The 16,718-nt window shown below is 40.8% G+C and overlaps 1 protein-coding gene across 2 annotated transcripts in view; it reads left to right on the top strand.

Annotated features, from left to right (window-relative positions):
* The window catches only part of ATF6 (activating transcription factor 6), a 234,143-nt gene extending 218,464 nt beyond the window's left edge, over positions 1 to 15,679 (top strand). For both annotated transcript variants that reach the window (XM_027527485.1, XM_027527476.1), the window contains exon 16: positions 10,560 to 15,679. In XM_027527485.1, coding sequence (XP_027383286.1) covers positions 10,560 to 10,768 — 209 coding nt within the window. In that variant the 3' untranslated portion in view covers positions 10,769 to 15,679. The remainder of the gene's footprint in view (positions 1 to 10,559) is intronic.
* The last annotated feature ends 1,039 nt before the right edge of the window (positions 15,680 to 16,718 follow it).

The raw sequence follows: 16,718 nt of genomic DNA, 5'->3' as shown, positions 1-16,718 counted from the left end.
ATAGTGGAGTGGTTTGTAAGAATGTATTCTAAAGACACTCTGACTATGTTTGAACTTCCTGCTGTGCCATTTCCTTGTTGTATTGCTAGTTGCATGACATTTTTATGCTCCAGTTTTCTCATCTATAAAATGGGAATAATAATGCCTGAATTAGGAGGTTGCTTTGAGTATTAGATGAACAGTGTCTGGCAAACCAAACCACTAAATGTTATTAAATAAATTACTCAGTAGTTTATTCCTGGAAATTTAGTATATATAAAAACCAATACAATATTGTAAAGTAATTAGCCTCCAATTAAAATAAATAAATTTATATTAAAAAATAAGTAAATAAATTTAAAAATAAATAAATAATAAAAAAGAGAAAAAAACATGTAAAAATGCTTTATATTTAAATATAAAACAGTAAGTGTAGTTTCCTTCAATCATCATGACCACTACATGTCTTCCTTAAGGGTTGATGGGTTTTATAGACATTATTGTAGGCCCATACATTTTTAAAATTAAATTATTATAGATCTTCTAACTAGATAAGTTCTTTCTCATCTGTGTCCCCATTGTTCAGAAATATAATAATCATGTAATATTTAACAAATTCTATTCATACCTCTCCTTCTCAAACTATTCTGAAAAACTGAAGAGGAGAGAGCACATCCAAATTCATTCTGCAAGGCCACCATTACCATGATACCAAAATCAGAGAAAGATACTATGAAAAAAGAAAATCACAGGCCAACATTTCTGATGACTATAAATGCAAAAATCTACAACAAAGTATTAGCAAACCAAATTCAATAATATGTAAAAAGGATCACATACCATGATCAAGTGGGATTTATTCCAGGGATGGAAGGATGGCTCAATATCTGCAAATCAATTAATGTGGTACATCACATTAACAAAATGAAGACTAAAAATCACATGATTGTCTTAACAGATGCAGAAGCATTTGACAAAATTCAATATCCATTCATGATAAAAACTGTCATCACAGTGAATATAGTGGGAACATATCTAAACATAATAAAGGCCATTTATGACAAACCCACAGTTAATATATTCAACAAGAAAAGCTGAAAGTTTTTCCTGTAAACTCAGGAATAAGGTAAGGATGCCAACTCTCACCACTTCTGTTTAACACAGTGTTGGAAGTTCTAGCCATATTAATCAGACAAGAAATAAAAGGCATACAAATTGGATGGGAAGAAGTAAAACTCTCACTACTATGACATGACACTATGTAGAAAGCCCTGAAATCTCTACCCCGAAACTAAATAAATAAGTTCAGTCAGTTACAGGATACAAGATTAATTAAAGAAATATTTTGTTTCCCTATATACTAATGATGAAGTATCAGAAGGAGAATTCAAGAAAACAGTCCTATCTACATTGGCATCGAAAAGAATAAAATTCCTAGCAACAGATTTAAACCAAGGACGTTAAAAGACCTGTACTGTGAAAACTATAAGTTATTGATGAAGGAAATCGAAGACAGTATAGACAATTGTAAAGACATTCAATGTTCATGAATTGGAAGAATTAATCTTGTTAAAATGACCATACTACCCAAAGCAATCTACAGATTTATTGTATTGCCTATCAAAATAGCTATGACATTTTTCACAGGACTAGAACAATCAATTCTAAAAATTTTACATGGAACCACCAAAGACTTCAAATAGTCAAAGCAACTTGAGAAGAAAGAATAAAGTTGGAGGCATCACACTTCCTGACTTCAGACTATACTACAAAGCTACAGTCGTCAAAACAGTATGGTTCTGTATACAGATACATAGATCAGCGGGACAGAATAGAGAGCCCAGAAGCATATCCACACATTTATGGCCAATTAATCTATGACAAGAGAGGCAAGAATATACAATAGAGAAAAGACAGTGTCTTCATTAAGTGGTGCCGGGAAAATTGCACAGTTACATGTAAAAGAATTAAAGGAGAACATTCTCTAGTACTGTATATAAAAATAAACTTGAAATAGATTAAAAACCTAAATGTAAGACTGGAAACTATAAAAACTCCTAGAAGAAAACATAGGCAGAACCCTTTTTGACAAAAATTGTAGCACTAGTATTTAGGATCTGTCTCCTAAAGCAAAGGAAATAAAAACAGAAGTAAATAAATGGGACCTAATTAAGCTTAAAAGCTTTTGCATAACAAAGGAAACCACCAACAAAAAGAAGACAGCCATTTTGGGAGAAAACAGGAGAATGGGAGAAAATATTTGCAGTGATATGACCAGTAAGGGTTTAATATCCAAAATATATATAAACAGCTCATAACAATTCAATGTTGAAAAAGCAAACAGCCCAAATAAAAAAGTGCAGAGGACCTGAATAGACATTTTTCCAAAGTAGACGTATAGATGCCCAGCAAGCACATGAAAAAAAATGCTCAGCATCACTGATTAATGAGAAATGCAAATCAAAACCTCAATGAGATATCGCCTCACACCTATCAAAATGGTTGTCATCAAAAAGACCACAGATAACAAATGTTGGGGAGGATGTGGAGAAATCCTTGTACACTGTTGGCGGGAATGTAAATTGGTACAGCCACTGTGGAAAACTATATGGAGTCTCCTCAAGAAACTAAAAATAAAACTACCATATGATCTAGCAACTCCCCTTCTGAGTATATATCTGAAGAAAATGAAGACATTAATTCAAAAGAACACATGCACCTCAGTGTTCATGAGAGCATTATTTACAGTAGTCAAGATAATGAAGGCAATCTAGGTGTCCATCAGTAGATGAGCGCATAAAGAAAATGTGGTGTATATAGCAACAGAATACTACTCAGCCATAAAAAAGAATGAAGCATCGCCATTTGCAACAACATGGATGGAACTGAAGAGTATCCAGTTCAGTTCAGTTGCTCAGTCGTGTCCGACTCTTTGTGACCCCATGAATTGCAGCACGCGGGACCTCCCTGTCCATCACCAACTCCAGGACTTCAATCAAACTCACGTCCATCGAGTCGGTGATGCCATCTTCTCATCCTCTGTCGTCCCCTTCTCCTCCTGCCCCCAATCCCTCCCAGCATCAGGGTCTTTTCCAATGAGTCAACTCTTCGCATGAAGTGGCCAAAGTACTGGAGTTTCAGCTTTAGCATCAGTCCTTCCAAAGAACACCCAGGGCTGATCTCCTCTAGAATGGCGCGGTTGGATCTCCTTGCAGTCCAAGGGACTCTCAAGAGTCTTCTCCAGCACCACAGTTCAAAAGCATCAATTCTTCAGCACTCAGCTTTCTTCACAGTCCAACTCTCACATCCATACATGACCACAGGAAAAACCATAGCCTTGACTAGACGGACCTTTTTAGGCTTAGTGAAATAAATCAGACAGAGAAAGAAAAATACTGTATTTTATCATTTATATGTGGAATGTCAAAAATAAAATGACTGAATATAATAAAACAGAAACAGACTACCAGATATGGACAACAAAGCAGTGGTTTCCAGTGGGGAGAAACAAGGTAAAGGGAGGGAATAAAGAAGTAGAAACCACTATGTATAAAATAAGCTACAAGCATAGAGAATATAGCCAATATTTTATAATAATTTTAAATGGAATATAATAGCAATTTATGTAATACAGTAAATCAACTATACTTCAATAAAAAATAAATACACATGTATTTTTAAAAAGTTTAACAAATTCTGGTTTGTCTTGTAGTTAAATGTATAAAGCCCCTCCCACTGTCCCTCCCTGCCCTTGGACACTCAGATCAGATCAGATCAGTTGCTCAGTCGTGTCTGACTCTTTGCGACCCCATGAATCGCAGCACGCCAGGCCTCCCTGTCCATCACCAACTCCCGGAGTTCACTGAGACTCACGTCCATCGAGTTAGTGACGCCATCCAGCCATCTCATCCTCTGTCGTCCCCTTCTCCTCCTGCCCCCAATCCCTCCCAGCATCAGAGTCTTTTCCAATGAGTCAACTCTTCGCATGAGGTGGCCAAAGTACTGGAGTTTCAGCTTTAGCATCATTCCTTCCAAAGAAATCCCAGGGCTGATCTCCTTCAGAATGGACTGGTTGGATCTCCTTGCAGTCCAAGGGACTCTCAAGAGTCTTCTCCAACACCACAGTTCAAAAGCATCAATTCTTCGGCGCTCAGCCTTCTTCACAGTCCAACTCTCACATCCATACATGACCACTGGAAAAACCATAGCCTTGACTAGATGAACCTTTGTTGGCAAAGTAATGTCTCTGCTTTTGAATATGCTATCTAGGTTGGTCATAACTTTGCTTCCAAGGAGTAAGCGTCTTTTATTTTCATGGCTGCAGTCACCATCTGTAGTGATTTTGGAGCCCAGAAAAATAAAGTCTGACACTGTTTGCACTGTTTCCCCATCTATTTCCCATGAAGTGGTGGGACTGGATGCCATGATCTTCGTTTTCTGAATGTTGAGCTTTAAGCCAACTTTTTCACTCTCCACTTTCACTTTCATCAAGAGGCTTTTGAGTTCCTCTTCACTTTCTGCCATAAGGGTGGTGTCATCTGCATATCTGAGGTTATTGATATTTCTCCCGGCAATCTTGATTCCAGCTTGTGTTTCTTCCAGTCCAGCATTTCTCATGATGTACTCTTCATATAAGTTAAATAAATAGGGTGACAATATACAGCCTTGACGTACTCCTTTTCCTATTTGGAGCTAGTCTGTTGTTTCATGTCCAGTTATAACTGTTGCTTCCTGACCTGCATACAAATTTCTCAAGAGGCAGATCAGGTGGTCTGGTATTCCCATCTCTTTCAGAATTTTCCACAGTTTATTGTGATCCACACAGTCAAAGGCTTTGGCATAGTCGATAAAGCAGAAACAGATGTTTTTCTGGAACTCTCTTGCTCTTTTGATGATCCAGCGGATGTTAGCAATTTGATCTCTGGTTCCTCTGCCTTTTCTAAAACCAGCTTGAACATCAGGAAGTTCACGGTTCACATATTGCTGAAGCCTGGCTTGGAGAATTTTGAGCATTACTTTACTAGCATGTGAGATGAGTGCAATTGTGCGGTAGTTTGAGCATTCTTTGGCATTGCCTTTCTTTGGGATTGGAATGAAAACTGACCTTTTCCAGTCCTGTGGCCGCTGCTGAGTTTTCCAAATTTGCTGGCATATTGAGTGCAGCACTTTCACAGCATCATCTTTCAGGAGTTGAAATAGCCCCATGGAATTCCATCACCTCCACTAGCTTTGTTTGTAGTGATGCTTTCTAAGGCCCACTTGACTTCACATTCCAGGATGTCTGGCTCTAGGTCAGTGATCACACCATCGTGATTATCTGGATCGTGAAGATCTTTTTTGTACAGTTCTTCTGTGTATTCTTGCCATCTCTTCTTAATATCTTCTGCTTCTGTTAGGTCCATACCATTTCTGCCCTTTATTGAGCTCATCTTTGCATGAAATGTTCCTTTGGTATCTCTGATTTTCTTGGACACTCACAGCCTGAAATCTCTCCACTGTCTGAGAAACAGCAAAGGGCAGACAATAGAAGTTACTGGGTGCTCTTTGCTCCTGCAGGTGTTCTTCCTTATGTCTCTGGAAAGAGTCAAGTCAGAAGTGTATTTTGTGTTTCCATCTGCAGTATGCCTGCCTGCTAAGTCACTTCAGTTGTGTCCAACTCTGCAATCCCGTGGACTGTAGTCCGTCAGGTTCCTCTGTCCATGGGGATTCTCCAGACAAGAAGAATGGAGTGGGTTGCCATGCCCTCCCTCCAGGGGATCTTCCTGACCCAGAGATCAAACCTGCGTCTCTTAATGTCTCCTGCATTGGCAGGTGGCTTCTTTACCACCAGTGTCACCTGGGAAGCCCATCTTCAGTATGACTCTTAGTTATTCACTCAGTCTTCTTCCCCGCTGATGAGGGAAAGGTTCTAGCGCGACCAGTGATCTGATCCCTTACCTGCTACCTTCAAAAATGCCAGACATTTTTTAAAAGAGCCAAACCTCTTTTCTGTCAGTATTTTAACATATTCAGTGACATAGAACATTTATATATTGGTTATAAGAAAAAGGTCAATATTGGAATTTTCATAGAAGGTTCTCAGAAGAAGTTCTTGAAACAGGAATAACATTGAAACATATACACTACTACATATGAAATAGATAACCAGTGTGGGTTTGATGTATGAGGCAGGGCATCCAAAGCCGGTGCTCTGTGACATCTGGAGGTTTAGAGTGGGGAAGGAGATGGGAGGGGGGCTTCAGGATAGAGGGGGCATATGTATACCTATGGCTGATTCATACTGATGTATGGCAAAAACCATCACAATATTGTAAAGTAATTATCCTACAATTAAATTAATTTTTAAAAAAAGAAGTTGAATGGAGAATTTGGGTAGAAGAGTAGAAAGAGCTTTTTAATTTTTTTTCCAACGCATGGCGCACTGGGATGGTCACAACCGGCACACATGTGATATTTTACCACGTTATTGTTCATTCTGTTCCCACCTTCCATTCCCTTTGTCTCCACTTTCTTACCCATTTGGGTTTCTTTCCTCATTTTTCAGTTTGTTTGTTTTGGATGAAGTTATATCTTGTGATCCGTGGAAGGGGGGATTTTTATTTACCATCCATGTCTCCCCACACCCCGCAGAATTCAGGTACAGATACTGACAGCCTACTGCCAGTCACCAGCCTAGCTTGATTAGTGTCTGATTCTGAACAGAAATCTGTTTTCTCATACATAACTTCTTTGCAAAGCACTGGTGAAGTCTTGTTTTGTTTTGTTTTGCTTTTAAATTAAATTAAATTAAATTTCTGTAAAATTCTGAGGTATTTGAATTCTGTTTACGGTCAAGGTTCTGATGTATGTGTTAGTCATCTCCCAGCTAACAGCCTCTTGGCAGGCTATTCTTAATTCAGTCACTGTGTGTTTACAGGCATTCAGAATTTCACAGTGCCTAGAGTTTTTCCACCTCCACTATCCAGGCACTCTTTTTCATGCTTTCCCAGTCCTTCTGGGCATTCAGAATCACTTTCTGGCGCTCATGTTTCAAGTCAATCACCTCTTCCTTTTTATTTGCCTGATTAATTTTGAACGTGAAGTATTCGTATTTTATACCTTTTTCCTGACTCAGGTCAATGTTTCTTCTCATTGTGTTTACTCCAGAAGGCCCAGAATGCAAGATCAGTTATTGCACTTGTGCAGCACCCAAAACAGCGCTTGCCAGTGCAAGAGGGAGAGTGAACCTTTACCGTCTGTGCTCCACACTGTTCCTTTTAGTTCTATTTTTCCCAAATAGTCACTGTCTTTTTTCATTAAGTACACAAAAAATGTTTTAGCAATCTTTTCACGTAACTCGAACAACTCCCTAATCCAGTATTTACCTTGTTCCCTCTTGTCAGAAAGCCCATGAGCTGTGATGTTTTCTCTTTTCTGGGGGTGCTGCCCCTTCATAATGGAAGCCTGGCCCTTAATGAGAGTGTGCAGTCCGTCCTCAGCCTCTCACATCCTGTCTGGATTTTCCTTCAGAGACTCTTCCTCTCCCTTTTCCCTGAGCCACCAGAATCTTCAGGTCTCATCTCTCCAGTTAGAACCTACTCTGGTGTATATTATTCACATGCGTGCGTGCTTAGTCATGTCCAACTCTTTGTGACCCCATGGACTGTAGCCCACCAGGGTCCTCCATCCATGGAATTCTCCAGGCAAGAATACTGGAAGTGTGAAGTGAAAGTCACTCAGTCACGTCTGACTCTTTGCAACCCCATGGGCTGTATATACAGTCATCTTCCCAACCCAGGGATCAAACCCACGTCTCTTGCATCTCTTGCGTTGGCAGGCAGATTCTTTACCACTGTACCACCGGTAGACCCCTTGTATTATTCACAGTGAGGCACAAATTTCAGAGTTTCAGAGTCTCTCTGTTGCTCCTGGAAGCAGACTGTGTGCCTGACAGCACAGGGGAAGGGCCTACCAGGCCACAAGTTATCATAAGCTGTTTCTCATTCTGTTCTCCTTTAGTTAAAATAATTAGAACCTCATCAGTAATGCCAAGACCACCCCACTCATTATGCAAGGGGGTCAGTACTGAAACCCCCAAAGGACTCTTTTATAGGGTCCCACAGAGTGGACCAAAGAAAAGAAATTGCTAGAGCTACTCTTATTTTTTTAGAGGTTGTGGGTAACTTGGGAGTCCTAATGGTATGTCACTTTAAACCCTAAATTATCAGTTTGTCGTTCAGAAGGGCTTCCTAAATTCGGTTTAAGACATTCATATCCTGTCTGGTAGAGTCTTCTTCTAGTATTGCTGGTCCTTTCCTTGGCCTCAAATTTCAGAAAGGAGTGAAGAACAGAGTCCATTTTAAAGCTTCCTGAACCATAGCTAGCCTGAGCCTCCTGGATGGGCTTAAAATAATGATGCCATTTCAGCCATGGCAAGGGACTCCCAGGTTTTTGGAATCATGACACAGCTTTAGTTTTCCCCCAAACATCTGAGCTCATACCACCAGGTTTTTCATCTCTTCCCAATATTTAAGATATTAAAGAACTCCAGTTATCAATTTAAAGCATCTCAGGCACACGGGCTCTGATGACTTCTGCAGGTGGTATGGGCTATATGAGAGAACCTAGTTTTGATCTTATACTGTCATCTGGATTTTGAGTCAATCCAGGAAAGTAGTAAAAATTAGTAATGTATATTATGTCTCTTATACACGTGTTTTTCATTATTCGGTCATGTGTGTGTGTGTGTGTGCATGCACACACACATACAATCTTTCAGTTTTTCTAAAAGAGAGGGACCATGGTTCCAAAAGGAAATAACTAGTGTGGTACCTTGGAATCTGAACTGTATCACATGTTCTGAATGTAATAACTCCAAATACGTTAGCAGCTTGTCTTTCTTCCATTGCCTACTTTTTAGAAAAGAAAACACCTGGATAGGGAAACGTTGGCTAACTTGCAGGCAATCAGATTTAATTCTCTAAAGATAAGTAAATGATTTGATAGCCATTACAGAGTAGCAGGAGCTGTAAAATTGGAGTTAAAATTCCATAGCAATGGTCTTAAAAAATAAGTAGGGTTAGTTAATATCCAGCAGCAAATGACTGCTCTTCATCACTAGTACGGCTGGGAAAGAAGGAAATTAGCTTTAACTGTAATCAAAGAGACTTATAATAAGACTTGTAGTGGGAAATTCACCATCAGTGGAGACTATTTTAGAAATTGAAACAATCAGCCAATAAAAGTGGAAGAATTATGTCTTCCATTAGCTTTAAAAATATGATCTGCTCAAGGCACTTGAAGTTGATAGCTTATTAGATTTAATAAGTTTTTAACCTTTAAGAGGCGATAGACCTCATTAAGAATCCTAACCCCTCTCCAGAAAAATGCTCACACAAATAGAACTTTGCATGTAATTTCAGGGAACTTATGGACTCTGAGGTCTTTGCATTAGACCCTGTTTTAAGACACCCCAGATTAGGTGATCTCTGTAAATCTTTTCCTGCCTCATAAGTGACAAACTCCATAGTTCAGTTTTCCCAAACATAATGGAATCTGAGGATCATATGTCAAGCTTTGGATTTTCTTCCTCTGGATTTATAATACTTGGCATACATGGTGTAGTAGTAGAAAATAAATAAAAAGATAATGGAATAGAAAGAATTCTACTTTTAAATTCAGTTCTTTGTCCTAGAGAAGCCAAGTGTTTAATTTAAAAATCACTGGCTGGCCGTGTATCATCTTCATAAAAAGGCAGTGGAGGACTGGGCCTTCGCCAGCTTCTTCCTGATCCCCACACCCAGCTCTGGATTCGTGGTTCAGAATGCAAACTGAGATGCCACGTTGACTCTCCAGCCTTCTTCCAAGTTCACACATCCTCTGACTATATTGCTGTGACTGTTCAGCTGGACTTGAAAGATGTTATCTATTTATAATTCTTCCATCAGTTTTATGCCAAGTTTCATTGACTACAAGTTGGAAAAAACCACCCGGAATTACAAATCAGGGAATAAATTATTATAGCCTTCACTGTATTTTTATGTTCCTAATTTCTAACCCTTAAATGCATAGTTGGGAATATCTTAATTAAATTAGAAATATTACTGATGCACAGGAACCAAGCAGTCTTGGCCAAGGCCCCCTTACGATTCACATGATGTGGTGGTCCATTTGACAGATTACTCCTTCCCGCTGTTGAAAGGGAAGGAGAGGACTTAAGTATTCTTCCCGCTGCACCCACTCCCCACCCTCTGCATCTGAAATCCCCTGCTGTTCCAGTTGCTGCAGTCGTGGTGATACACTGCATGGAAAGCATACAAGACATACAATGTCTGTGAATAGGTAACCTGCGGTATTTATTCTGACAGTGCCTCCAGCGCCTCCTGAGCCAGTGAAGGTTGTTTAGAAACCAGAATTGAGGAGAGGACAGCCCATCCCGGCACTGTAGCTCTGATTAGTGACTGATGAATTCTCTCTATACCCTTGAAAGCGTGTTGACAGTTCACACCTTGGAGCTCATGATGTCTTCCTGGGATTCAAGCTTATAGCGGAATTTCACCTTCTGTTGAATATTTATTCCTTGTGTGTATTCCTCTCTGCAGAGAATGTGATCAACGGGCAAGATTACGAAGTGATGATGCAGATTGACTGTCAGGTGATGGACACCAGAATCCTCCACATCAAAAGCTCGTCAGTTCCTCCTTACCTCCGGGATCAGCAGAGGAATCAAACCAACACCTTCTTTGGTTCCCCTCCAGCAGCCCCAGAGGCAGCCCATGTTGTCAGCACCATCCCTGAGTCATTACAATAGTACCCTGGGGCTACATTGGAGAACTAAGAATGGGACCCTGCCAGACTGGTGAGTGGGTGAGAGAAATGTTTCTTTTTGCCTCGGTGGCAAGCAGAGAACTGCCTCATAATAGAATTCCAGAGAGAGAAGAGGAAAAAACGAAGCTGCTCCATTTCTCACCATCTGCCTATCCACTTGAAGAGCACTGAAGCTGACACAAGGCAAGCAGCAGTTCTCTGGGGGCACAGGTAGCCCTGCATTCTTCACCGCTGCCTGGTGTAGATTTTTTTTTTTCCCTGTACTTTTCTAAATTACTTTTCCCTCTGTATTTGTTTTGTGTTTAAATAGTCATATTCTTTCAAATAAGACCTGCTTCCCCTCTCTGCCATTTCACTTATAGGTACCATACTTTGATTTAACAGCACACAGATGTTTCCACTGATTAGATCTTTCATCAACTTAATGCAAACCAATTGTGGATGCATGCTTATTGGAAAGCAAATGTCAGAACCAGCAGGGCCAAAAGCATCCCCAAGAGAGGCAAACCCTTTGGAGTGTTAGGTAAAAGGGAAGATCCTCCAGTGGCAAAGTTTATCTTGGGATTTGTGGTTCACACCTGAAACGCCATGAGAACAACTGTATTGCCGGGGGAGGGTAGTGAATTTGAGAGGATGAAATGGAAGAGACGGTGGTGGGGGTCTTTTTGAAAGAGGAGATAGCTCCATTAACACATGTATTTAAAACACTGAAAGTTTGATGAGACTGCAGTTTAATTAAAGCCATTTTCCTTCACTTGACTGAATCTCCACACACTACACACCTTCTAGTAATATGACCCAGTTCAAGTAAGGAGCATGTAGGTGACTTTAGATTTAAACAAACACGAGTTTTTTCTCTTGAGAATTGACAGGTATTTACTCCTTTAAGACTATGCACACAGGCAAATTAGATTCCTACTGGTGGAGTGCATCCCATAATATGGCAGTAATTATCAGTTCTCCAGTGAAAAGGCAGTGAAGGAATTTAATTCTTTTGTCCTCCCATTATTAAAAACGAAACAGAAAAATATCGTACTTTGTTCACTTGTACTTTACTTTCTTCTCTGTGATTTCTACCTTTAGCTTCAAAAATGGGTCTTTGACCCTCTCCTCCTCTGAAACTTTTCAATTTCTCGGTAGAATGCATTCTGCAAACACCGCTTCTTATCCTAATTGACTTGCTTTGGTCAGATTTCTTCCCTTCCATTCCACACTGTATCAGTCTCTTCCTCCCTGCAAGAAAAGAACAGAGAAAATATATCAACTCAAGGATTTATATGTAGCCAGTTAGTTTTCTGCCTGTGAAATTAGCATAGTTCCTAAATACTTCTGAAGACGCACCAGCACTTCTGTCTGGACAGTGATGCTTCTCTGTCTAAGTCAGTTAGATGCTTTTGGAGGAAATCAGTTTAACTCTTGTGAGGGGAAGTAGGGGGCTCTGTTGCTCTGTTCCCCGGGAATCTGGAGTTTGGGAAGTGTCAGTAGCCTCCTTTTCTGTATGCACAAACTGTTTTAAATCAGGGCAGCACTCCACTGTGATTTGTCTGTCCTGGGCAATTTCAGACAAGAGCCACTTCCCAGGGGACCACTCCTCCTTCTACTGGGCACCAAGAAAGAGAAGGCAGCGCCTAGAAGACCTTTAGGCTGCAGGCCATCTTCTCCAGGAGTGTCTTCTCCTGGCCCTGATCCTTCCCATTCTGTCCTGTGAATTATTCCAAACAAGAGGCTGCTGCCATGGCTAGTAGTCAGTGGCGACATGGTCATTCCCAAGCTGCCAGTCTTCCCCTGGAACTGAGGTAGTCATTACGGTGGATACACATGAAGTGTGCATGGAGTGATTATAGATGGTGCTTCCTTCCTGTCCTTTGCACTGAATCACACAAGAGCGAACCATCACGTGGAGTTCTTGGTTTTAGCACTCGCTTTTACTTTTTCCCTTCATTCCCAGCTTTTCCTGCGCTCATTTTACCAAGTGGCCAGACTGAAGGCTTACATGTTGCGTCCCCTGAATGCCTTTCAGGTGGGTTAAGTGTGGATTGAGAGTACCTGTGAAGTGCCCATAAAAAGCAGCCTGGGAGCCTTGCCTGCTTGCACTCACCGACCTTTCTGCTCCTTGTCATGACCTATTCTGCAGTTGATCTTTTTGAGAGGTGGGAACAGGATTCTCCTCAGGGTACAGTTTCAGGAAATGAGTGAAAGGCAACTGACAAGTGCAAAGAAATATACTTTTTAAACTACTGTCAAGGCTACTGCTAATCCCTGGGCATAATGGTATTTTTATTTTAACGCCTGTACGCTAGCTCAAAGTCCTTTAGGAAATGGAAAGTTGCTGTGCCTGATGAATAAATTAAGCTGTTTTTTTCCCCTAATTGTTGTGGTGAGATTGCCTTTTGGGGATGGCAACCAGGAATTATGGCGGATGTGTGGGTGTATATTTATTTAATTTTTTAATTTATTAAGTCTTTAAGTGGTATTTTGCAAATGTGTGAGGATATTAGATAAGGTCACGGAGAGGTCAAGTCCACCTGTTCCTAGATGGCTGTGCCCTTTGGGGCACTGGTACTACTCTCGTGGGAAGTGATGGTGAAGACTTCTGGGTGTTTTTCCCACCTGGTTGCGACTTTTTAAGGCTTCATGGAAGTAGATGTTCCCTTGTGCTACCTACTGAGTCAGATGTCAGGGGCTGCTTCCCCGGGGGGTTAACTCACTCAGCAGAACAGGGACACAGCTCCATTAGGACCACAGTGTGAAATGTCTCTTTCTAAAGTTAGGGTTTGTGAAAGGGTCATCTTGAAAGAAACATTGCTTGCCATCCTTGTAGTTTATGTTATTGGGTAGTGTTTGTCGTTTCACAAATAAGAAATTCCCTGTGATTATGAAAGCTCAGAGCATCTTCTAATTTAAAAAAAGAAAAAAAAAAGACTACAGGCTTCAGAACAAAGCTGGCATTTCTTTGCCTTCTCTTGTTAGCAAGAAGTAGACGCAGAGGTATTTGAAAGCAGCAATGTTACATGAGTCATTCCTGAGTGTTCTGAATAAACACTACTTAGAAACAGACAAGAAATTTGGGATTCAAACTGATTTTTCTAGCATTTTTAAAGAGACACTGTCCCGATTAAACTTTCCTGGCTTGAATCTGCCTCCCGGGAATGAACCCCCAGTAGTCACAGCAGTGACACTCTGATAAGACCCTGCTGCTGCGGCATCTGGAGTGATTAAAGCTGGAGAATTCTCAAGCTCTTTGCAGCTTTTGTACTATTTTCTGATTCTCACCATTTTACTAACCTCAGGTGGTGAAACTTGACAATCAGAGAGAAAAACTTGTAATTATATTTGACTTTCTAACACATTGCCAAGTTTCAAAGCAGCTTCCACTTTCAACTATTAGAAGTAACCACTTTTACTGAAGAGCCAGAGTTAGAGTCCATGCCCCCTTCAGTCTGACCTCATGGAAATTTTCCACCGTGAAAGCCCTCTTTCCACTGCACACTGCTGGGCCAACTCAGCTTCCTGTTTCAGAGTCACAGGACTCAACTTCAAATGAGACCTTGCGTACTATCCTATTGGCTGTTTTCATACAAATTAACCTCTCAAATAAGATTGCTTAATGCCAGAATTGATAGACATTTTTGACCCTCTATAGACCCCTCATTCTTTGCCAAATGCTACTTCTGTTAGTCTTGAGTCATTTTAATTTATAGAAATTAGGATCTTCGCTGCTAATATGAATGCTAATTATAACTTATACCTGAAAAGCAGAATAAAGCTTAAAGAGATAAAATGAAACGTAAGGAATTTTTATTCTTACACCTAATAATATTTGGGAGGGAGCAGTTCCTATTTCCCCTCACCCCTAGGGGTTGAGATTAATTTTTAATTTTCTAGGAAATAGAACATTGGACTACCACCCAAAATGTTGCCAGAGTCCAGATGGAACTGTGCACATTAAAAAAAAAAAAACACTTTTCTCTTACCTGAAGAAAGAGTCTGTTCTGTTAACATATTTTTAATGAGTAAACTTAAAATAAATTTTATTTTGGACAAGACTAGGACTTTTCGCAGTTTATTCTAATACCTCTGTGTTAATATCTGTCAGGTTTTCTGTGAGAACTTATGAAAAGAAGATGAGAAAGGCATCTGGATCAGGAAACTTGTCCTGTGTGTGAGTCAGGTCATGGCTAGTCACTGTCAAAAGTGGGCACCATACTCAACATAGTGGTTTGCTACCTTGAAGCCTTAGAGACTCAGCACATTAAAAGGCTTTTAATTATATTAAATGGGGAACCAAGGAGTAAATAAAGCATAGTTGACCGTTTCCAAGGTCAGCAACAGTGCTGCTTGCCCCCAGTGATGCTGCTGACCGTTAGTCAACAAGCAGACCTGGAGGCTTGGCGTCTTGCCCGGCAGGACCATCGCAGACAGTTCAGTGGGCTGACTTTCGTGACAGATGTATATTGGACCCTTTTAACTCGCACTCAGCCCTCATTTCTAGGTCAGTCATCTTCATGAGAGAGAGTGGGGGAAATAGAACTTTAGATGGAAACTGCTCTGTACTACTGGCCTTAGAGATACTTGTCACTTGTCATCACACTGGCAGTATGGTTAGTCTGAGACCGGTAGTGCTGCTCCCACGGAGCCATTAGAACCCGAGGAGAGAGCATCAGAGATGTCGTTTCACCAGGACTTTCTTTGTAAGGTTGTATCGGTGCTCGGTTAAGAATGGGTTAAAATATGGAGGAAAGATGTACCATTTTCTCCCTTAAATTTTTTGTTTTGTTTTGTTTTCAACACATAAAGAAACAATGACAGCAGACTATGATATGCTTTTAAGCAAGTCTTTATGATGCAATACTTGTTCTTTGTCTAAACTTCAAATAAAGAATTTTTAAACTTGCTTGGTTTTGTTCTGTATGTAGAAAGAGAAAAAAAAAAAAAGACCCAAAATGAATCTGTAGTGTTAAGTGATTAATAATGAGAAGGGAAGCCTGACATGGTTTCGTGGCTTGTCACTGTTTAGATGAAACAATTGAGCTCTTTTCCACTCTTCTTCCCAACCTGGTTAAGTAAAAGTTTCCTTTATTGTGTCCAAATATTTAAACTACAGTCTTACTAAGGGGAAAAACAATTGTCTAAGAATTCATCCTTTGACATTCTACATTAGGAAACCAAGTTACTCAATCACACCAAAGACCTCTTTTCAGCTTGGAATGACATGTCCATGAAGCTGGTCTCTGCAGACTGTCGGCACAGAATCCATCTGGGAGCAGTCAGTGTCGGCATTTAGTGAGGACCCAGGGTATACCTCAGACACTGCTCTATGTTCACTACCTTTTATCTTATCTCAATCCTCCCTACAACTCATTTCCTACAGTGGGTACCTAACTAGTAAGCAACAGACTCAGTATTTGGACCCAAGCAGTCGATGGAGAAGGCAATGGCACCCCACTGCAGTACTCTTGCCTGGAAAATCCCATGGATGCAGGAGCCTGGTAGGCTGCAGTCCATGGGGTCGCTAAGAGTCGGACACGACTGAGCAACTTCACTTTCACGCATTGGAGAAGGAAATGGCAACCCACTCCAGTACTCTTGCCTGGAAAATCCCATGGATGGAGGAGCCTGGTGGGCTGCAGTCCGTGGGGTCGCTAAGAGTCGGACACGACTGAGCGACTTCACCTTCACTTTTCACTTTCATGCATTGGAGAAGGAAATGGCAACCCACTCCAGTATTCTTGCCTGGAAAATCCTAGGGATGGGGGAGCCTGGTGGGCTGCCATCTATGGGGTCGCACAGAGTCGGACACGACTGAAGCAACTTAGCAGCAGCAGCAGCAGCAGTTTAACTCAGAGCATGGATTCTTATTTGCTCTGTTGCTCCCCCTCCTGAGGCACAGATCAAGCATAGGTACCTGCCCTAAAGGAGCCTATGGGGTCAGG

Source organism: Bos indicus x Bos taurus, chromosome 3 (assembly GCF_003369695.1).
Source record: "Bos indicus x Bos taurus breed Angus x Brahman F1 hybrid chromosome 3, Bos_hybrid_MaternalHap_v2.0, whole genome shotgun sequence".
Lineage (NCBI taxonomy): Eukaryota > Metazoa > Chordata > Mammalia > Artiodactyla > Bovidae > Bos > Bos indicus x Bos taurus.
The sequence above is the reverse complement of the archived record's forward strand: the minus strand, read 5'-3'. Positions and strand labels throughout refer to the sequence as shown.